This window comes from Papaver somniferum, chromosome 8 (assembly GCF_003573695.1).
Source record: "Papaver somniferum cultivar HN1 chromosome 8, ASM357369v1, whole genome shotgun sequence".
Lineage (NCBI taxonomy): Eukaryota > Viridiplantae > Streptophyta > Magnoliopsida > Ranunculales > Papaveraceae > Papaver > Papaver somniferum.
In genome coordinates, this window is record NC_039365.1 from 116073876 (window position 1) to 116098260 (window position 24385).

Here is a 24385-nt window from a genome sequence, read left to right on the forward strand (position 1 = left end):
TCTCTTCTTTCGTCTTCGTAAGAATAAAACAAACCCAAGTCAATGGTTACCTTTAGGTATCTAAATATATTCTTTATACCATTCCAATGACGCTGCGTTGGCGCTGAGCTATATCTAGCTAACAAGTTCACCAAGAATGAGATATATGGTCGAGTACATTGTGCTAAGTACAATAATGCGCCTATTTCACTTAGATAGGGATATTCAGCTCCCAATACATCTTCACCATTTTCCTTTGGACGAAATGGATCTTTATGTACATCTAAAGTTCGACCAACCATGGGAGCGCTAGTAGGGTGCACTTTGTCCATATTAAATTTCCTAAGTATCTTTTGGACATATGCAGACTGGTGGATTAATATTCCACAAGCTCGATGTTCTAGTTCAAGTCCTAGACACATTCGAGTTTTCCCAAGATCTTTCATCTTAAATTCGGATTTCAAATAGCTTGCGGTTTCTCTTAGTTCATCAAGAGCACCTACTATGTTCATGTCGTCGACATAAACATCTATAATACCAAATCCGAAACTTGTTTTTTTATAAACACACAGAGGCACAATTCATTATTTGTATATCCCTTACCAATCAAATAATCACTTAGACGGGTATACCACATCCGCCCAGATTGCTTTAATCCGTAAAGTGAGCGTTTCAACTGAATTGAAAATGCACTCCGTGGTTTAGAGTTACTTGATTTGGGCAATGGAAGTCCATCTGGAACTTTCATGAATATCTATGTATCAAGATCCCCATAGAGATATGCGGTAACCACATCCATAAGTTGCATTTAAATTCCTTCTGAAAATACTAAGCTGACTAAGTAACGGAACGTTATGACGTCCATTACAGGAGAGTACGTTTCTTCGTAATCAATATCAGGGCGTTGTGAGAAACCTTGCGCCACAAGGCGAGCCTTATATCTCAAGACTTCGTTTTTCTCATTACACTTTCTGACAAATACCCATTTATGTCCTACAGGCTTTACACCTGGTGGGGTTAGCACTACCGCACCAAATACCTGTCTTTTTGCCAATGAATCTAGTTCATCCCGGATTGCATCTCTCTATTGAGGCCAATCTGCTCTTTTTTGGCATTCTGCAATAGAGCGTGGTTCGATATCATCGTGCTCGATAATCTCTCGAGCAACAATATATGAGAATATATCATCAATATGCGTCCATAAACACGTATGCACTTTCACAATCCATTGAGATTTCTTTGTTCTCTGGAATCAATTCAAACTTCGGGGCGTCCCCCATTAATGATTCATGGACATAACTGTAATCAGAGATAATCTCATGAGATGGATTATCTGTATATGATATATGGACCAGTTTGTGCCTTACTCGCCCTTTTCTTCCTTGGCTGAGTATCGATCGAACCAAGTGGTCTCCCCCTTTTCCTTTTGGGGGCCACGGCCTCAGCTACACTTCCACCAAGTGCAGCCTTGGTACATATATTTATGGTACCTTTTCCCTTGTCGGGAACTTCCAACCTTGCAGGCACGTTTGCAGCTAGTATATGTGATCTCGTCACTTTAGCGATATCAGTAAATGCATCAGGTATTGAATTTGTCACATTCTGAAGATCGATAATTATTTTCACTTCACCTTCGCATTGTGGAGTGCGGGGATCAAGATGAGACAATGTGGGAACACACCATGACAATTCCTGTCGTTCCCTTTGGAAGTCCTTTTCCATACCTCCCCCTAACGACGGGAAGGTTGTCTCATCAAAGTGACAATCCGAAAATCTAGCGGTAAAGAGATCGCCTGTCAAAGGTTCTAAGTAGCGGATAATTGTTGGGGATTCGTATCCAACATAAATACCTACTCGTCTTTGTGGACCCATCTTAGTACGTTGTGGGGGCGTAATAGGCACGTATACGGCACAACCAAATATGCATAAATGTGAAATATCAGTCTCATATCCAGTTACCAATTGGTACACGGAAAATGGTTGGATAACAGTGGGTCTAAAGCGAATAAGTAATGCTGCATGCAATATGGCGTACCCCCAGGCAGTAATGGGAAGGTTGGAACGCATAACCAATGCCCTAGCTATCATCTGTAACCTTTTGACGGTATCTTCTGCGAGACCATTTTGAGTGTGTACATGGGGTACGGGATGCTCTACGTCAATTCCATTAGGCATACAAAAATCATCAAATCCTTTAGATGTAAATTCCCCAGCATTATCAAGTCTGATAGACTTGATTGGATAATCAGGGTGGTGAGCCCTTAATCGTATAACTTGTGTTAGGAGCTTTGCAAATGCAGCATTTCTTATGGACAACAATGCAACGTGTGACCAATGGGTCGAAGCATCAACCAGAACCATAAAATATCTGAACGGTCCGCATTCTGGATGTATAGGTCCACAAATATCACCTTGTATTCTTTGTAAAAATGGAATATTTTGTTTGGTATCTTTTGCATAGGATGGTCTCGATCATGTCTTTGACAAAGAACAAGCTTTGCAGAATGAGCGATGTGCCTTCGATAAGGACAACGAAGAAGAATGAGACAGTGGGTGCGCTTCAATTACTTTTGAAGACGAAGGTTGCGCTTCTCTTACTTTAGAAGGCATAAAATGTGCATCATTTACTTTAGAATGCACATTGTTACTCTGTATTGTAACAATATTTTGTCTCATTTTCTTTTTCATTCGAAAGAAAGGATGTCCGTGTGAGTTCTTCGAAACACGGATCATCATATCACGACCTGGTTCCCCCAGTCGATCGTGCCAAAGCTTATATAAGTCACTGGCCAACAGTTCATCGTTGGCAACCACATGGGATTCGATAATCCTAATAGTGGTGATACACAATCCACTAGAGTGACTCATTAGTTTCTCTAAGATGCGCTTCCTTCCGCATTCACTAGAGGTCACATATATGTACTCAATTCCATTTTCACAGTGAGTTTCCAAGTGATAACCATTTGCACGGATATCCTTGAAACTCAACAAAGTGCGATGAGATCTTGGTGCATATAGAGCTTCTGTGACTTTAATCATTGTGCCGTTTGGCAACAAGAATTGAGCACTACCTCTCCCAATTATTACCTGCGATGATCCAATCATCATAGTCAAAGATGTATTATAAGGAGTAAAATCGACAAAATAATTGTCTATTTCTTAGGATAGTGTGGGTGGTTTCACTATCAACTAGACATTCAATTTCTCCTGGAGACATTCCTACAAGAACATTAGGCAGGAATGTTACAAACAAAGAAAAACGAACAATTTATCTCATTTCCTTTAGAGAATTTTGTTCCACTAGAATGGCGTCCTTTCCATTCTAATTTACATGCTAAACAACAGATTACTATAAACAAAGTAAAATTCTATTGAACTTAATAGAAAATAAGTACTTATAGATAATCCATACATAACATAAAGATGGAAACAACATGTTTAACAACAACACCTACTCAAACTATTAAACAAATGATAGTCATAAAACTTCAAAGCATCTAAAAACAGACAGAGTCTAGCAAGCTATAAAACAAGAAACTAAATTCTTATGCCCAAGCAAAGTCAGGCACATCCATTGTTGGGGAAAAGTTCTCATTGCCCAGGAAGTCTGAGACTGTGAGGTTAACGTCAGGGGTTACATCATTTTATTCCATATAGTTAGCCTCTTGTTCGAGAGTTTACCGGTACTTTTTGTAGCTCGCATCTACATTGGCATTAGCCTTGCAATGCTTGTACCAATGTCCAGAAATTCCACACCTAAAACAAGGCGCATTTTCGTCTGCGACCTTTTTGTCAGCTGGGTTTTTAGGTGTTTTCTCGAACTTAGGATCACCACTACTATGGCCAGAAGTTCCTTCTCTATGCCAAACATTAGAGTGGCCTTTACGTCCTCGACCTCGATTATGTCCCTTACGTCCTCTTCCATGATAGGTGTTATCTCCACGTGGGTATGGATCATGGGGATGTGAATCAGAATTTCAATCCCTTTTTCCTTTGGGGTTCTTTCCCTTATGGACCTTGCCATGGTTATCTTAGGGAACTTTCTTTTTCCCGACAGCTCTGACATTGTTATTGAAAAGAATCTCATTGTGCCTTTCGGCCACTTGCAGTAGGTTTATCAACCTACTGAATGTGTTGATTCTTTTATTGTCGACCTATAAACGATACTGGTTCGCTAGTATCATGGACGAGGTGGGAAAGGTCGATAGGATTTTCTGAATCATTTCCTCATCAGTAAGTTTCTTTCCACAAAAATCCATACGTGCCTGAATCTGGAGCATGTCTTTTTGGAAATCATTCACTTTCACATAATCGAGGAAGCAGATTTCATTCCACAGGACGTTCAATTGTGGTATTAATGAATCATGAATGTTCCCAAAACGGCTATCTAGAGTATCCCATAGCTCTTTTGGCATTTTCAAGTGACGATAACCCCAACGTAGGTTAGGATCGATATGCCTCTTGAGGAACATAAAAGCATTAGCTTTGCCTTTCTCAGTTGCCGGAGCAGCGTCGGCAGATGGATTGATAGTGGAGGTGAAGTTCTTTTCCACGAAAGTGGTTTCCACATCAGATACCCAACGGTGGTACTCAAGTCCTGCTGAGTCCAAAAGTTTGAATTCTGGTCGAATTGGGTCCATCTACATAGACAAAATAAAGGACATTAATATGGTGCTCAAGTCCTTCTGAGTCCACGACAAATCCCAGTATCATTTTCCCGTGACCAAATTTCTTTGTGGCCAAGATGGATACCAAAACCAAATTTCTTTATGGTTTTGTGGGTAATACGGATATGTCATATAATCCAATCTCTGATCATAACCACGTTCACAAAATTAATTAACCAATCTTATTTATGGTTTTAACAGTGGAACTTTGTTTGCAGACCAAATTTCTTTATGGTTTAAAAATTGCAAACAATTTGTTATCAGGGTTGACAAAATAATCAACTGAAGATAGGTCTGTTAAAAAAAATAAACTACAGGCCCATTTATCATTTATATACGCATATAAATTATTGGAATTTAAGTCGCATTTAGTTTGCATATTTATTAACAAACCTTAAGCGTGATTAATATTTAAAATAAATATTATATATATATTGTCAATATTTGGAACATGGTTCAAACTAGAATATAAAATAAGCAATACAACATCATGATTTTTATGGTCTACTCTAACACTTCTAGTGATCATGTTTTTCGAAAATAATACTTACCATTTTAAAATAAAATAGTACAACACTATATGATAAAGTTTTAAACAACCACGATGGATTTTTAAATTTTTTGGTCCAAGTAAAAAAAAAAGATAAAAATGATTTTGTTTAATAGGTAGCTTATCATAAAAGAATATGGTACATATATCATTTTCAAGGTAAGGACAAGCATGTGGTAAAAGTACAAATTATGACTACCATGAGTAATTAATATCCTTAAAAGAAGGAGAACAATATACAAAAATCAGGAGATGATTTATTTACTCTATGATTATGGGTATGTAATAAATATGAAGACACACACATTAATTTCAAAGAAGAGACAACATGCATGTGCAACGAATTTTAGAAGAATGTTCCAATAAAAAAAATAAAAATACCTCCTTTAATGATTGTGTAGAGAACAAAATTTCCTACCTTGATTGATTAAACCAAGCCTCAATTAGTTAGAGCAAGGTGTTGATAACGTGATAAAGTAAAATGGTAAGACAAAAGAGAGAATATAGTATTAAAGAGAATAGAAGAAGGAAATCAGTACTTCTTATTACTTGTCTACTTCCTCTTTTATATACATAAAGAGTACATGCACTAGTGGGAGTTATGTGGTACACTTGTTGGTTAAACCTTACATGTGTCAAGTAGAAAGAGTGAAGTTTACATGCATGTCTCCTCATGTGGTGGTCAGACATTTCCCCACTCATGTTCCTACAACAATTATTTAATTTTTGATGTTTAGTTGTTTTTACCTCTTCGAATATGCAGCTTCGAAAGGTTTCGATTTCAAGTTGTTTTAGTTTTTAGCTTATGCTCTTTACGATCTGGAGCTAATCTAGTTCAACTTATGCTCTTTGTGAACTATCATACTCTTTGAGAGCTAGAGACATTCTATTTTTTAGCTTATGCTCTTTGCGAGCTAGATATATTTTAATTTTTAACTTATGCTCTTTGCGAGCTAGAGCTATTCTTATTTTCTAGCTTATGCTCTTTGCGAGCTAGATCCAGTTCTGTTTTAGCTTGTGCTCTTTGCGAACTAGAGATATTTTTAATTTTAGCTTATGCTCTTTTCAAGCTATAGCTATTTCATTTTTTAGCTTATGCTCTTTGCCGGCTAGAGCTAGTTTTATTTTAGCTTGTGCTCTTTGTGAGATAAAGATATTTATTTTATCTTGCACTCTTTGTGATGTAGATCTATTTTTTAATTTGTAGCTTATGCTCTTTCCAAGAAAAAACTATATTTAATTTTCATCTTATGTCCTTTGTGAGCTGGAGATATTTTTTCATATCAAGTTGATGGTAAACTTTGAGTTGTTTTCAAAAATCAAAATATACTTTTTCGAGCTCCTGTCTTGAGCTCGTTTATTCTCAGTTCGATTACCTTTTATTTCTCTTATCGCCACTCAAATAGTGGTCTTGAGAGCCTTCTCTTCTGACACAAGGGTCACTCAAACTAGATCAAAGTATCGATGGAATCTTTAGAACCATTTGTGGATCTAAAGACATCTTGTGAGAATCAATAGTTAACATACCCCTTTCCGTGCGTGATTGATCACAAGAGGATTCAAGTTTGTGTTGTGCAGTTTATTGAGAAGGAAATTAAAGATTTGAAGACAAAGAAGATTTTCTTATTAGTTTTAGTATCTTGTGAATTTGTGCACACATCTTGATCGGCCGGGATCCTACTTAGATTAGATTTATCTAATCTGAAAGTCGTATTGATCGGCAACTATCATTTGGTGGTATTTTTAAATATCTGAATCTGATAGTTGTGAATTTGAATCTAAGTTACTGATTCAGATTGATCTTACCCGAAAAACGGAATTTATTAGCTTAAACGGAAGAGCCTTGTTGACAACTCAAACATATCTTTTACCAAAGATCGATTAGAGTGGTCACCAAACAGATTTGTTCTTTTTCTGTTCGGAATACAATCTAAAGGAGTGGTGATTCACGTGCGTGACTCTAGAAGTCGAAGACGCAAGGATACTGAGGAAACTAAGTAGCTAGGGGTAGTCTACTTGGTCTCAACTATACGAAGTTGGCATTAGATTTTGTATAATGGATTAATTTTGAGAGTATTCAAATTGGACTAGGTCCGGGATTTTCCTGCATTTGCGGTTTCCTCGTTAACAAAATATTGCTGAGTCATTTACTTTATTACTCCGCAATTATAATTTGGTTATTATAATTTAAAGTAAATACACTTGTACGTTAATTCTTGGTCACTTGATATTGACATATAGTGTTTCTGTTTAATATCGTACCTATAATCAAGTGAACACTGTGTTGTATTTTCTCGATTTCATATCCATATACGCTCACACAAAGTGTATACCATAGTTGTTGTATTGTCTCGACTTTGTCCATAGACGATCACACTTGGTATCGGACTTATAGGTTGATATTTAAAAGCTTGTGGTGCATTTGGGTATTACACTAATATAATCGTGTGTGTTAAGTGAAAAAGCGGGGGTCTAACAACACCACCCAATATTTCGCTTAGCAATCTGTATGGACTAACTCGAATATACTTTTAAGAGAATCAACATACTCAATCAATTAAAAGTATATCAACGAGTATATATCTCTCTTCTTGATTTGATTTACTCAAGCAGGAACTGCGAGTTCTAATCAAATGCAAGGAATAACTTGAATGGTACCAAAGACCAATATCCAAGGATCAATCAATGACAATCAACAACCAAAGGTTGGATTACTCTAATTGATGATCTAACACACAACCTGTATTATTTCAATTATAAAGATAAAACAATATAATGCGGAAATTGAAATACACACAGACACCAGAAATTTTGTTAACGAGTAAACCGCAAATGCAGAAAAACCCCTGGACCTAGTCCAGATTGAACACACATTGTATTAAGCCGCTACAGACACTAGCCTACTCCAAGCTAACTTCGGACTGGACTGTAGTTAAACCCCAATCAATCTCCCACTGATCCAAGGTACAATTATGCTCCTACGCCTCTGATCCCAGTAGGATACTACGCACCTGATTCCCTTAGCTGATCTCACCCACAAATAAGAGTTGCTACGACCCAATATCACAGGCTTTTACAATAAACAAATTTGTCTCCCACAGACAAGTCTATCAAAGGATCAATCTGTCTCCCACAGATAAACCCTAAAGGTTTTGTTCCGTCTTTTGATAATAATCAAGGTGAACAGGAACCAATTAATAGTCCGGTCTTATATTCCCGAAGAACAGCCTAGAGTTATCAATCACCTCACAACAATCTTAATCGTATGGTAGCGAAACAAGATGTTGCAGAATCACAAACAATGAGACGAAGATGTTTGTGATTACTTTGTATATCTTGCCTATCGGAGATATCAATCCTAAGCCAATCAATCTGATTGTACTCGTACGATAGAAGATGCAAGATCAGATCACACAACTACGATAAAAGTAATATCGATCTGGCTTCACAATCCCAATGAAGTCTTTAAGTCGTTAACCTGGTTTTAGAAGAAGAAAACCAAATATCCTAGTATCACAGTGAGGTGTAGGGATTAGTTTTGCACAATACTAGATGTCTCATTTATATAGTCTTTCAAATCAGGGTTTCCAATCAATGTTAGCTTAGTAGCAAAGCATTCAAGATTCACCGTTAGATGAAAAACTGATTAGATTCAAGCTAATATTTATCAAATGTTAGATCGAAAACATAGCTTGTTATACACAAATGAAATGCACGTTCCTGGGCTTATGTAACCGTACCCAAACTTGTACATTAGTTGGTTCAACAAGAGTGAACCAAATGGTTAGCCATATGATCACCTTCATATCAACCATATTCTTCTTCACCAGAACTAGTTCACATGACTCAAATGAACTAGTTAGATAGTTGTTCAATTGCAAGGAAATCTTATGTAATACACAAGACACAATTGAAACAAAGATGATTTGATTCACTTGAATCGGTTCATGAACTTTTATACCCACGGTTTGCAAACTGCATTCCTTAGTATTTTTAAGTTTAAGTTCAGAAATCATCTTCAGATATATAACCTTCTCAAGTTCGCAGACTAGGTTCGGTTTACAAACTCCAGCAGAAATTCTCGGGAATGAGAACTTTGCCGATTCGCGGACTGGGTTCGCGGATTGAGTTCGTGGACTTATCTTCACGCACATAGTTTGTCAACTCCAGCAGAAATTCTCGGGTTTGAGAACTTCGGCAGTTCGCGGACTGAGTTCGCGGACTTGGCTCGCGCCATTCTTCCGGTTCTCTTGATCAACAAAGTTCGCAAAATTTGGTTCAAGGAATATGACTTATACATAAATGTGTTTCCACAATAATGCTTATGTCCACCATTGGTTATGTAATCTAAACTCTCATTTCAATCATTGAAACATTCTTAGAGGACGTTATATAGTTGTTACACCATTTCTCGTCAAAGCAATTTTCAAGATGATTGAAACATATCATGACTTTCGTCACATGGTAAAGATAAACTTGATCGAAGCGAAAAGCTTAACAACACATATTTCGAGATATAGATAGGCGAGGTATACTCTGCTCGAAATACCAAATGTGTATAATCCAAGTCTATATATATAGTATACGACTTCTTGTCTCAAAGAGTAGGAGACAGAGTAGATAGACATTTGAGTGACAGATAAGTTCAAGTATTCACATACCTTTTTTTCAAGAAGTTCCACCGGTTCCTTGAGTAGTTCTTCTATTTGTATGATGAATCGCCATGAAGTCCTTGAGATCAACTACACTTTCTATCCTAGTCCGAAACTTAGCTATAATAGACTAGAAATCAAGACTTATAGTTTTGATCACTAACATTGACAAACATGCTTGAGATAGCAACGCATGCGAGTTCGACTGAGTAATACTCTAACAATCTCCCCCTTTGTCAATTATAGTGACAAAACTATCAATACATATGGAATACAAAAAAGATAAAGAAACTTTAGTAGCTCCTAATCCACATGTCTAATCTTCAACATTCCTCGAAATCTTTGTCACTTCCAAGTACTCCAATGATACCAAAGGTTATAAGTTTAGCATCACCGTTGTTGAAGATCCGTAGCTATAACAATGAGAAAGCATCAGTCTCGATCATTGTTATACAGTGTCATAGTATTATTACACAACGTCAAAGTTCAATTGTATCACAACTTCAACAATAATACTGTGGTGATATGTATCACTCCCCCTTAGTCAATACTCCATCTCACATGGAAACCACTCCCCCTTACATAATGATCCGAAAACCATATTTATTTGTAGTGTGAACTACATATTAATTCTCCCCCTTTTTGTCAATAAAATTGGCAAAGGTACAAGAACGGGATCATAATGAAATTTCCGAAAGAGACATTTCATGACTAAAAGAAAAAAATACATATCAACTAATTTAGATGTAATCATAAAGCCGGAGATAAATGCATTCATCAAGGAGTTTAAAGATACAATATAACCCCTCTAAAATTCCACAACCGCACACCCCTCAAGATATGACCATTAAGCACAAGTTCAAAAGAACTCTCCCCCATTTGATGTCATTCCCGAAAGAACAACAAGAGCGACCTTAATTTCAAAAGAAAAGAAGGATTTTATTGGACACCAAAACCATGAAAATGATTTTCTATATCCAAAAAAATCAATCAAATTAATCACAAAAAATGATCAATTCAATTTCTTGTGCTCAACATAAGAGAACTTATGGAGACACGAAAATACTCAATTAGATTAATTACAAGAGAACCCATAATTAATCTAATTGGAATACACAACCAAACTAATTACAAAAGTATCAATTTAATTGTCATTTGTTTTGCTCGACATAAGAATACTTACAGAGCAATAACTAAATAACCAAATAAGATGATTAATTTAGTTCAATATGCTCAACATAACATATCTCACGGAACAACAACTAAGCTAAGAAAATCAACTTGGTTGTATAATGCTCAATATAAGATATATTACGGAGCCTCACAGTAATACATAAAATATGGACCAGGGATGATCAATACTGAGGAATACACAAGGGTTCATTATATATTCAATCATTATTTGCATAACGACAATAATAGACATAATCCTTGAATACAAAAGATTTTAACCTATCTTCCATCAAGATAATTGACAATATAGGCTTAACTTTTGTATTTGTCAAAAGTCCATTCATTCTTTTACCAGTATGTGAATACCGAACACGAACGACTTTATTTTTGAAAAGTATGGGACGAATATAGTTCACGGACGTAAACACCAATATCCCATAACCCATTGCAATATAACAAATCATAAAGATTAATACTGCAAAAACATCATCCTCCAAATATTTTTAGAATTTAATACCAATAAACCTAAAAAAAGAAGATGAAAAATAATAGCTATGTGTAGTCACAATCATTGTTATTCGCGACACTAGTTATTCTTCCAACTAAACCAAAAAGAAGACATATACTAGGCAAGAATATCTTTGAGAAATTCCTTATCATTCCCGAACTCCTTGTCGTCAACAACTATTGGAATATAAGGTTCGTGGAGAAACGAGTCAATACAAACAAACCGTCTTGGCTGATGATGTCGAACCAGGGCCTTCTGAATTTCCAAAGATCTTAAAACGCAAGCCTTTATTTCACTAATCTCCTTTCTTACTTCCTTCAACTCATCAAGAACATCGGAAAACTTCTGAGAGTTAGAAGGGACAGCCCTTGGCTTTCTTGTATTCCTCCTCTTTCTTTTCAAGAAAGGAGTTACTGGAGATTTCTCTTTTTCCTTGATTGATGGCTTAACAATCATATTGACATCTTTTCCATCCAAAGACATGATGCTTAGAGAATGGTTATAAACAACTGGTTTTTATGAGTGGAAATCACAATCTCATCAAGCAGTCTTAAGATATAAAAGATATCAGAGAGGAAAAAGGAATGTAGGGTTCGCAACCTTTAAACAGGTTCGTGGACGCCCAACTCTAAACCCTATAAAGAGTAGAATTGTCGATAATAAACCTTTACTTTATTTGATAGACAGGAAAAACAAACCTAAGAAAAAAAACTTCTCCTAAAGCCTGAGTAGTACACAATCTTATCTCTTTTGATCAGGCACATGAGACAAGATTTACCAAACAACACAATTAATTTGTGCTGTGGTGAACAACATTTTTCCACCATCACTACACCAAATTCTGGGATTAGTAACAGGTCTGAGACGTTACTAAAACGGGTTGTAACGGCTCTTGCGTGTTCAAAAAGGGGGTTTACAATTTTTTTGTAATGGCAATGGGGCTGTCGCATTTTGGGTTGTAACGGCGTCTGTAAAAGGTTTCAGCCGTTACTACATGGCGAGTCGTAAAGACGTAAGCCGTTACGAATTTTTTGTAACCTGACAGTCGGAACACCTTCAGCCGTTACGATTTATTTTGTAACAGCAGAAAAATTACTGCCTGACTAATTTTGACCAGGGCAATATTGACCGGCAATACATTTTCTGCCGGAAATACAAATAGCCTAACCTGCATTCCTTTTGTTCTACCACATCCAGCAATAGTTTCTTCATTCAATTCATATCAATATTCATTCAATTCATACCACATTCAAATTCAATCAATCAATTCATATCAAAAAAGAACATCAATTCTTCTAAGTACAATTTTTTTTTTTTTGTTATCAAATTCCGAGGGAATACATAGAGACTTCCTAAGTTCAGTTCCTTCTCACTTAGGTCAGTATAAGTTCAGCTCAAAAAGTACATACAACTTACTCAAAACTTGCAGATAGTTACCAGGCATTCTTCATAAAGTTCTCCGTAATCCCTGACTTATTCATAAGGATAATAACCAGGCCGCTTGTAGTTCCTGCACAAAGAATCTAGCCTGCAAAAAGAAGGTAGAAAACAAAATAAAAACCGTTAAGAAGCCAAGATTTAAATTGCAGGGTAACCAACTGAAAGCATATAGAATTATTCAAATTTGAGCATACATTAACACCTCTTCAGCCTTGAGAACAATTGAAGCTAATAGGATCAAAATGGAATGCCTGGGTTCAGTTAAGAATACAAATTTATAAAGAATACAAATTCTTTCAAGTACCAAAAAAATCAGTTAAGTATCAAATTCTGAGGGATGTCATAAAAACCTACTAAGTTCCTAAGTTCAGTTCATTCTCACTTATATCACTATAAGCAGAAACTACATAGAAACTTATTCAAAACTTGCAGTTGCTAAGTTCCTAAGTTCAGTCCATTCTCACTTATTTCTACAATTCCTTGACTAGAAATCTAACAAATAAATGAATAGAGAATGAAATCATACTTAAACTGGTCAAAACTAGCTTGAATTAATCTTGTTTTGTTGGATAAACCATAAAAAACTAAATGAAATTGTATAATGACTAAACCAGTAGAGCTAAAATATAGAACACTTGGAAAAATCAGTATACCTTCATGTGGTAGAGCCACAAGAGGACCAGCACAAGCGTGCCACAACTATGTATATAGAGCTTCTTCTGTAACTACAAACAAGAAGATTTCAACTGTAAGGAGTATTCCAGTTGAAATCAATTGACATCATACAGCTTAAGCATAAGAACACTTGATATTAGAACCCCAATTGGAGCCAACAATTCAATCCCTCAAAGAAAAATAGAAGAGACTGAATGAATCTCACTCCGAAATATATAACGGAATCGCCACTAAGTTCCATGCAAATCCTTAGCAATCAATTCCTGAGTTGGAGGTTGTCGCCCAATTTCCTGTCAAAGTTATTCATAAAAAATAACATATCAAGTACCACCAGACGTGTCAAAATATTGCTGGTGATGAATACGAGATTACATACCAGTCAACAAGGTCTGAGCACAACTCCATAACCAACTCTTTCTGTAGTGTTGAGAAACTTTCTTCGGGAACTCAAGCTGCTCGTATCTCTCGCCTCCTATTTCTGTAGCTTTCTGAAATAATGTTTATGTTATACACAAGTTACGATATGTATCAAGTTTCAAAGTGATTCTTACTTATTAAGGGAACTATAAGTTAGCAATAGTTAGGGAACCACAGGAAACAGTTAAGAGATTACATGATGTGAACCGCAATAAACAACTCACCGCTGAGACAAAGGGAAATAGATTACAATAAGTAATATAGAACCAAACTAACAAATCCTACAACAAAATACTGAAACGATTAGTAACAGTTAGTCATAGATTACAACTGGTCATATTTTTGTAACTTTTGTATTAAGCTCTGTGCATAAGAAAAGTCCAATGCCATAGCAACCATACCCGCCCAAAAGACAAAAAGGATATAATACCTTGTCCTGGAAACAGTTAACTCTGAAGATTTAAGGTTTAGCATTCGTTGTGAAATCAGTGCAAGTCCGACAATTGCAGTCTGAAAACCGGCACAAATCACACCCGAAGCAAACACAGGTGTGCAGCCACTACATGTTTGAGAATGAAAGTGGCCTCTGTACACTCTACGACTTGCTCACTCTTCGTCATCCTCACAAGATAAGCTGAATAACAGAAACAGAAAGAACCAACAATTTGTTCAGAATGAGAAGGGTTTATTGTATTCCCACAAGGAGGAGTGAACTGAATGATAACAAACATAGCCATTACATTTAATATCAAAATAGAAGGGTTTACTGTATAAATGACATAACCGGATATGACAAAGATTGTATAACTCCCAATTCTCATAAAACATCATTGACATAACACCGACAGAGCCACTCAGTAAAACCTACCCCGTATTAGGTAATTTGTCAAAAAAAAACAAAAGCAAGTTAGAGAGAACACAGTAACCAATTCCATTACCCTTTGACCATGGTCCCCCTATGTAACCACCAGTTTCAGATTCAACAACTTCCATGTTCTTCTAATCTTGCGAACTGGACAAGCACAAAAACGTGATGCAAATTATGTATCAATTGCAAGTCTGCGGCACAATGTCACAATGAAACCAAGTTGCTAGACCAAATTGGAGCATCACTAGCTAAAAATGACAAACTGGTAGTATAACTACTAATATTACTATACCACAGTGAATTATCGGTAAGGATATAAAATCAAACACTCAACAAACACAAATTATAGATACTAGTTGAGCTGTTTGAGCTTGTACCCATGGTTCTGTGTCCAAGTCTGAAGTAATTATTGACTAATCGCAGGAATACACGCCTCTACAAGCAAACCCATCAGCAGAACATCACCAAAATCAATTTCAACCACTCTGCAGCAACAACTCATCCTTGTAATTTTTGTCGATAACCATCACCAATTCATCCCATCACAAATGAGTCGATGTAAAACAAACAAGCATATCAAACCAGTCAGACACAATAAATATCACAGAGTACCATTCAAGTATATCGAGCAAAAGAAGAAGACTCACATTTTGCATATAAGCAATCTGTCATTGCCTTTTCCAAATCCAACTACACAAAATGCAAGTGATATAAAGAACATCAGTTGAGGTTATCTCTATAGACAACAACACACAAATAAGTTCAGCTCAATCCAATCAACCAGACCCGTTTTTGAAACAAAATTACCTTTTTCAAAAAGGAGAAATTGACAAAATTGGTATCAACCAAAACCCTATCAGGAGGACCCAATGCACTACTATGTTTAAAGAACAGAGCTGATTATACTTGAGGCCTGCATAGTAAAATTTCAGAAATTTAAATTAAACTAATCACAGAAATTAAATTGAGTAAAAGAAACAAGAAGACTTACACGTTTTTGGGTAATTTTTCCTTCTGAAGATCATTCTTTCTAAGGTTTAGAATATCCTCTTTTGTCCTAAATTCAAAAAACTAAAAAAAAAAAAGATCAGATTTTTATTTTTTGTGAGAATCAAACTGAAAAGGAATCAATAAAAGGAGAAGATGTTTTATGAAGCTTACTTTTTGATCATTTTAGAGCTTATTAATCTCTTCATGACTGCAAATTTAGGTGATATCTTCCCCTTCCCCATACTGCCGAACCTTATACCCTAAAAAAAATTGGGGGAATTTAGTTGGTTTTATTAGATTACTGAAATTTGTTTGTTCTGTATTATATCGACCCATTTCAACCACTCAGCAGCAACAGCTCATCCTTGAAATTAGGGTTTACATAAAACACGATCCAGACTAACTGCAAAAATGAGAAATAAAACACGACTCAATCTGAGAATCGAAATCAATAAAAAAGATAAGAATAGGAATACCTAGAAAGATGAAGATCTAAATCATCCTTTTCTCGCTTTCATTTATCTATACTCAAGACTTCAGCTAATTTTCCCCTTCGTTTTCACTACTTCATTGAAACCCTAATTTTTTGAAATCCATCAATCACTGAAACCTTAATTTCTTATTCTCCCCATCTCTCTTTGAACAGGGACAAGCAAATATCAAGAACACTCATCAGAACTCTACAGATCCATATGGAAGAAGCTTTGATTGGCAAAAGAGAAAAGAAGAGAGGGAGAGAGAGGCAGAGAAAGAAAAGAGATGAAGAAGAATGGGGAGCTCGAGATGTATGGTTAACGGGTAAAGATACGAGGGGGAGGAAATATCCTCTACCAGTTTCTGCTTTGGGTGGAAAAAATATTCATGTGTGACCACCTAGTGTGACAAAGCGAGTGAATGGCACGCCTAATAAAAAACTTCGTAACGGCTTACCCTTGTTACGAATTATTCTAAAATTCGTAACGGCTACATCTTGTTACAACTATTTCGTATCGGCTATCTGTAACAGGAAATTTGTAACGGTTCATAAATCGTTACGAATTTAGGTTACTAATATGGAAATTTGGTGTAGTGCATTTTCCTCTTGAAAGGAATCCTCTGACTTCCGTCTATCAAAGCGATTTGACCCTATCTTCTTCTCTAATGGTCTTATGTTGTCTTTGGAAACTAACTTCTTAGACGAAGATAAAATCTTACATACCTCAGCAGTCTTCTGAGCAAGTTTAATCTTCCTTGCCAATCGATTTTCTCTTCATTGAAGTTTGTTGGCGTGCCTCACTTGATGTTTGTACTTGTAACATCTTGATAGTTCATGACCCTTCTGAGAACAAAACGAGCACGTCAAACTTGGATAATATTCAGGCATCTGTGGTGTGAAAGCAGCCAGACACATAGTAGATCCTGAAACATTACAAACAAAATTTCCAAAGGATGGGTCAATTGATTCTTCCAGCTTGATTGGATTCTCTTCTTCATAGAAACCATCAAGGTTGATATATGTATTGCTACAATTATCAAAATCAATGTTTTCACATAGAAGACCAACACTTGATTTCCTATCTTCATCAGAATCATAGATCTCAGACATCTCATCAAGTGTTACAGCAAGACCTTTGTTCCCAGCGTATTTTCTACGATTTGGGCACTCGTTTGCAAAATGACCAAAATCTTTACACTTAAAGCACTGTGGCATGTCCTCGTCATCAGCCTCATCAGCATCCCTGTTTTTAGGAGGGACGCGATTGTGAGGTTTATCTGACGACCTAGGTTTGTCTCTTGAAAATCGTTTACTTCTCTTCAATAGAAGATCCCTAAACTTTCTTGTGATTAAGGACACTGATTTGCCAAGATCTTCATACGAAAAATCACCCTCAGACTGATCATCCTCAGAGACATAAACACTTTTACTTTTATCAAGTAACTTAGTGTTCTTCTGTGCTTTGAAGGCAACATCCTTTCCGATTTTGGATGTATGTTCATGATCAAAGATCTTTAGCTTTCTAACCAATGTATTTCTGGAAAGATTATCAAGGTTATTTCCCACAACGATGGCATGCTTCTTAGACTCGTATCTAGATGGCAGCGATCTGAGAATTTTCATCACAATGTCCTTTTCAGGAATAGTCTTACCCAATGCAAAAGATGCATTAACAATTCAGACACTTTGTGATTAAACTCATCAAATGTATCTTCATCTGCCATACGAAGGTTCTCCCAATCGTAATTAAGGTTTTGAAGCCTAGCTTCCTTTTCACTTGAGTTACCTTCAAATACGGTTTCTAAGATATCCTAAGCATCTTTAGACCTAGTGCAATTTGACACATGGTGCTGAAGATTTGGGGTAGTGGCATGTATGATGGCATTCAAACCGTCGTAATTTTTCTTTGCAACAAGTATATAGGCAGGATTATATTCACCAATATTCTTGGGAACGTTTACATCTCCAACTGCCACAACGGGAGCATCATAGCCATTAATAACATATACCCATGATTGAAAATCACGCGCTTGAAGAAAAGCTTGCATAGCAATTTTCCACCATAATTAATTAGAGCCATCGAAGACTGGTGGTACGTTAATAGAGATAGCACATCTGTCCATAGAGTCAAATCGCTACAAACACAGACTTGTAAGGTCTTGAACGTGTTTACCTGCTCTGATACCAATTGAAAAAGCGGGGGTCTAACAACACCACCCAATATTTCGCTTAGAAATCTGTATGGACTAACTCGAATATACTTTTAAGAGAATCAACATACTCAATCAATTAAAAGTATATCAACGAGTATATATCTCTCTTCTTGATTTGATTTACTCAAGCAGGAACTGCGAGTTCTAATCAAATGCAAGGAATAACTTGGATGGTACCAAAGACCAATATCCAAGGATCAATCAATGACAATCAACAACCAAAGGTTGGATTACTCTAATTGATGATCTAACACACAACCTGTATTATTTCAATTATAAAGATAAAACAATATAATGCGGAAATTGAAATACACACAGACACCAGAAATTTTGTTAACGAGTAAACCGCAAATGCAGAAAAACCCCTGGACCTAGTCCAGATTGAACACACATTGTATTAAGCCGCTACAGACACTAGCCTACTCCAAGCTAACTTCGGACTGGACTGTAGTTAAACCCCAATCAATCTCCCACTGATCCAAGGTACAATTATGCTCCTACGCCTCTGATCCCAGTAGGATACTACGCACCTGATTCCCTTAGCTGATCTCACCCACAAATAAGAGTTGCTACGACCCAATATCACAGGCTTTGACAATAAACAAATTTGTCTCCCACAGACAAGTCTATCAAAGGATCAATCTGTCTCCCACAGATAAACCCTAAAGGTTTTGTTCCGTCTTTTGATAATAATCAAGGTGAACAGGAACCAATTAATAGTCCGGTCTTATATTCCCGAAGAACAGCCTAGAGTTATCAATCACCTCACAACAATCTTAATCGTATGGTAGCGAAACAAGATGTTGCAGAATCACAAACAATGAGACGAAGATGTTTGTGATTACTTTGTATATCTTGCCTATCGGAGATATCAATCCTAAGCCAATCAATCTGATTGTACTCGTACGATAGAAGATGCAAGATCAGATCACACAACTACGATAAAAGTAATATCGATCTGGCTTCACAATCCCAATGAAGTCTTTAAGTCGTTAACCTGGTTTTAGAAGAAGAAAACCAAATATCCTAGTATCACAGTGAGGTGTAGGGATTAGTTTTGCACAATACTAGATGTCTCCTTTATATAGTCTTTCAAATCAGGGTTTCCAATCAATGTTAGCTTAGTAGCAAAGCATTCAAGATTCACCGTTAGATGAAAAACTGATTAGATTCAAGCTAATATTTATCAAATGTTAGATCGAAAACATAGCTTGTTATACACAAATGAAATGCACGTTCCTGGGCTTATGTAACCGTACCCAAACTTGTACATTAGTTGGTTCAACAAGAGTGAACCAAATGGTTAGCCATATGATCACCTTCATATCAACCATATTCTTCTTCACCAGAACTAGTTCACATGACTCAAATGAACTAGTTAGATAGTTGTTCAATTGCAAGGAAATCTTATGTAATACACAAGACACAATTGAAACAAAGATGATTTGATTCACTTGAATCGGTTCATGAACTTTTATACCCACGGTTTGCAAACTGCATTCCTTAGTCTTTTTAAGTTTAAGTTCAGAAATCATCTTCAGATATATAACCTTCTCAAGTTCGCAGACTAGGTTCGCGGACTTAAGTTACCGGTCAGAGTTTGCAAACCCCAGTAGAAATTATCGGGAATGAGAACTTCGCCGGTTCGCGGACTGAGTTCGTGGACTTGGATCGTGCCATTCTTCCGGTTCTCTTGATCAACAAAGTTCACAAACTTTGGTTCAAGGAATAGGACTTATACATAAATGTGTTTCCACAACAATGCTTATGTCCACCATTGGTTATGTAATCTAAACTCTCATTTCAATCATTGAAACATTCTTAGAGGACATTATATAGTTGTTACACCATTTCTCTTCAAAGCAATTTTCAAGATGATTGAAACAGATCATGACTTCCGTCACATGGTAAAGATAAACTTGATCGAAGCAAAAAGCTTACCAACACATATTTCGAGATATAGATAGGCGAGGTATACCCGGCTCGAAATACCAAATGTGTATAATCCAAGTCTATATATATAGCATACGACTTCTTGTCTCAAAGAGTAGGAGATAGAGTAGATAGACTTTTGAGTAACATATAAGTTCAAGTCTTCACATACCTTTTTGTCAAGAAGTTCCACCGGTTCCTTGAGTAGTTCTTCTACTTGTATGATGAATCGCCATGAGATCCTTAAGCTCAACTACACTTTCTATCCTAGTCCGAGACTTAGCTATAATACACCAGAAATCAAGACTTATAGTTTTGATCACTAACATTGACAAACATGCTTGAGATAGTAACGCATGCGAGTTCGACCGAGCAATTCTCTAACATTAAGTAATCTTTTTATCTCCTACAGTTCAAGACTTATGTTCACTCTATAGTCATATTTTAAGAGAGCCTATTAATACTACGTAAAGGTTCAAGTCGTGAGACACCTTTGTTTATGCATAACTTTGTACGTTCTTGCTCAATATTTTAAAATATAAGTGGGGGATTGTTGAGAATAAAACACTCTCTCTGTACCTATTATATAGGCGGAATTTTGATTTTTATTTGTCCAACTAGATAGGCGGAGTCCTATTTTCAAGATGAATTTCTCCTAAATACCCTTATTTATTGTACATGGAAAATTGTAGTAGTAATAGGACACAGGGTAAAATAAGAAAAGGTATGAAAAATTATGAATCCAAAGCACTTTTCTTAATCTAAGAGAATTGTCCCCCTCCGCCTATATATGTGGTACGGAGGGAGTGATTAAAACAAAATTGAATTCCCAATAAAAATGTTTTAATAGCAATTAAGGGTTTCATAAAAGAAAATCTTATTTTGTTATAATCGATTTTGACTGTTTCATATTTTGTGGTGTTAATAGTGTTTAATACACTATAATAACTTCACATTGAATGGTATGAAAAAGTTTGAGTACAAAATCGGATTTTGGTTGGAAAAAGAAAAAGTTTTTTGTTTTAGAGCGAGTTTTATATTATGTCTCTTAAGTTTCTAAAGAAGGCATAATTGGGGGATACCTCTACAAATTGGAGGATACTCAAAATTAAATTGGGTTAGATTTTGGACAAGGTTTTTTCTAGATGTGAAATAACCATATTTTCCTTACCAAAAAAAAAGAAAAAAACCTAAATCATTTTGAGCATCCCTCGTTATCTCTTCTTCTCGATCAGAAAAAGATCACACAAATCACAATGAGTGATTTTTGATTTAGGTTATATAAAGAAAAAATCATTTTGAGCAGCGATACAAATCATGATACTCAAAATGATTCGAATCAAAACGCGCTAGGTTATCAAAAAAAAAAGTCGGCATTGCATTTAAATTAATAAAGAATCGAATTTGAAGATCTTCACGAAATTGGTTGTTGTCTGCCATGTCCCTTTAGATCGAAATGGAGTAATGGACCATGCCTAAGTTGCATACCCGAGCAATTTGAATACTGCCACAATAAGTGTCCTTTGTTAAAATTATTAGTCCCACATTGTTGGGTTATCTAAGATAATGCAGTTTATAATTTCTTAGAGCCTCTCCACTCATTACTAATTGGTTTTGAATTGGATGCTTGTATCCTAACACGGTATCAGAACAGGTTATTTGTGTCGAGTCAGTTGACCGCACCTTTACTCCGCGTCACCCGATTTATTGTCCACGTGTTAGATCCAACGAGGCTACACGTGAGGGGACGTGTTAAAATTATTAGTCCCACATTGTTGGGTTATTTAAAATTCTGCAATTAATCTCTTAGGGCCTCTGAGGTGGATGCCCATATCCTAACATCCTTTTTGGCTAGGAAATTCCTTCTCGAGTGGGTACGGAACGGAAGAAAGAAAAGGAGCACTACTGATGTTTTTCAAGTTGCATTTTTCTAAGCAGGTTGGCATGTAATTGTGCGGATATTTGTAGAAACGTTAAGGTGCAAATTCTGAAGATTAATCGACTAATCTCTTAATAAGAAGGTTAAACATGGAAAAGTAATAATTTGAAGGTTAATAATCTCTTTTCACTGACACAATCACGTTATAAGATTCCACTAGTTACAACGGGCATAGTGTGCGAAAATAAAACAATGCCGACTGTCTTTAGCACAATCGGCATTGTTTTATCTTTCCCTTTAAAGGTATTGACAAAATGAGTTATTCGTTGAACGGTAATGAAATCCTCATTTCTTATTGACCGAAATAGGTCTTTTCTAATGTAGAAGCTATGATGAGGGTATTTGTCATAACTCTATTGGTGGCAAATATTAAATATTGGGTTACGTTTTGTTTACATCATGTATTTAACCGTTCGTTAGTAACACCGTCTATAGAAAAAGAAGGTGGACAACACTTTCTTCCAAATTTTAAACTAATTAATTTCACTACACCATGTTTACACCAAATACTTAATTGTACGTTAGTAACATCATCTTAGGTCAACAATACTTCCGGTTATTATTAATTTGTGGCCATCATTCTTTATTCCGTTATTTGTCAAATTCAATATTCCAGATAAGGGTTCCCCTTACCTCTTCCTCCCACCACAGTGCAGTGTTTCTTTCCGAATCATAAAATTCAATATTTTTGATCGATTACTTGAATAAGTTCTTTCTAAAATTGAAGAATTACGGTCAGAAGGGAAAAAATAAGTATGAACCTATTACAAAAGATAACCCAAACCACTTAATGTTTAACTGTTGTGATGAATATCTTTTTATTTTATTAAGGTTGATTCTTTCTTAGAAATCGGTTGAATTCTCTTCCATGACCATCAATTTTCATCACATCTGCTTTCGAATAGTTAAGAAAGAGAAATTAAAGGTTAAACCTAATTTGAACCATTACGCTACGTGAAACGGAAATGATAATCACTTGCAATATGACAGACATGGATCTATACCGCCACTATACTCCGCTCCCCTCTATGAACTCACACAACACCATGGTTTCAAATCTTGATTACTGAAGAACATATGATCTCCTTTATCTATCTTAATTTTTAATTTTGAAAAGTAAAACTCCGTTGAAAAATAACAGGATCAAACACTGCTATAATAGTATCGATGTGACGTTTTAGGAGGCTTCTCACTTATTCTCCTTCTCAGGTCTTATTTTCCTTATTCTGCGAACAATCATTGAATCTCAGTGTGCAGGTGATCACTAATCCATTCTTCATCATATTTGGAGTGACGGTTTTTAATTAGGAAGATGGAGAATTGGGGTTTTATAACGTGAGACTATGAGTGCTACTATTCGCAAGGAATTTGATTCTCTTTATTCTCTACAGCGGAAATTGTACAGGATGGAGTCAACGTTTCGGATACTGCTGCAGGAGTAAAGTCTTGATCAAGCAAATTCTACGCACCAAATCAAAAATCCATCGCACCCACGATGAAAAAGAAAAATGCCCGTTATGTAGAAAAAGGAAAAGAAAAATGCCCCGCGCTCACCAAGTGACAAGAAAAAGAAAATTTTCCGGTGTGTAGGCACAAGTCTAGTATTCACGAATATGCCGACTGTGCTCTGTGAATGCAAAATTTGATTGATTTAGGGTTTTTTACTGGGGTTTGGTTTAGGGTTTTTCCGTAGATGAAAGTTTGATTGTCTATAAATTGTTGTAATTGGAGGTCACTAAAACCAATATAAGCACCTTCTTTTTGAGGATCTCTCATGTCACTAAAATCTCCCAAAAATCTTCCTTCTTTTTCGCTATTACTAACACTTCAAAAAATAAAATCAAAATCTAATATAAAGTTTAATGCAATAGGAGGTATTCAAAGGAGGATACTCAAGGGGATACTGA

At 36.1% G+C, this 24385-nt stretch overlaps 1 protein-coding gene and 1 long non-coding RNA gene across 8 annotated transcripts; both read right to left on the reverse strand.

The window, feature by feature from the left end:
* Positions 1–4133: 4133 nt before the first annotated feature.
* Positions 4134–4619, reverse strand: LOC113305952. The gene has a single exon (XM_026554943.1). It carries the CDS (start codon positions 4617–4619, stop codon positions 4134–4136), a length of 486 nt encoding a protein of 161 aa, XP_026410728.1.
* Positions 4620–12777: 8158 nt separating this feature from the next.
* Positions 12778–16657, reverse strand: LOC113306553. 7 transcript variants are annotated; one of them, XR_003338687.1, is made up of 13 exons: positions 16396–16657; positions 16091–16322; positions 15921–16000; positions 15737–15842; positions 15577–15619; positions 15307–15414; positions 15000–15073; positions 14492–14695; positions 14286–14342; positions 14021–14132; positions 13850–13934; positions 13623–13694; positions 12778–13057 (listed from the first exon to the last, which is right to left on the reverse strand). It is a non-coding gene; the product is annotated as an uncharacterized LOC113306553 (long non-coding RNA). The 7 variants fall into 7 exon arrangements; XR_003338686.1 differs by having other exon boundaries at positions 15307–15432; XR_003338685.1 differs by having other exon boundaries at positions 15307–15619; positions 16091–16179.
* Positions 16658–24385: the final 7728 nt, after the last annotated feature.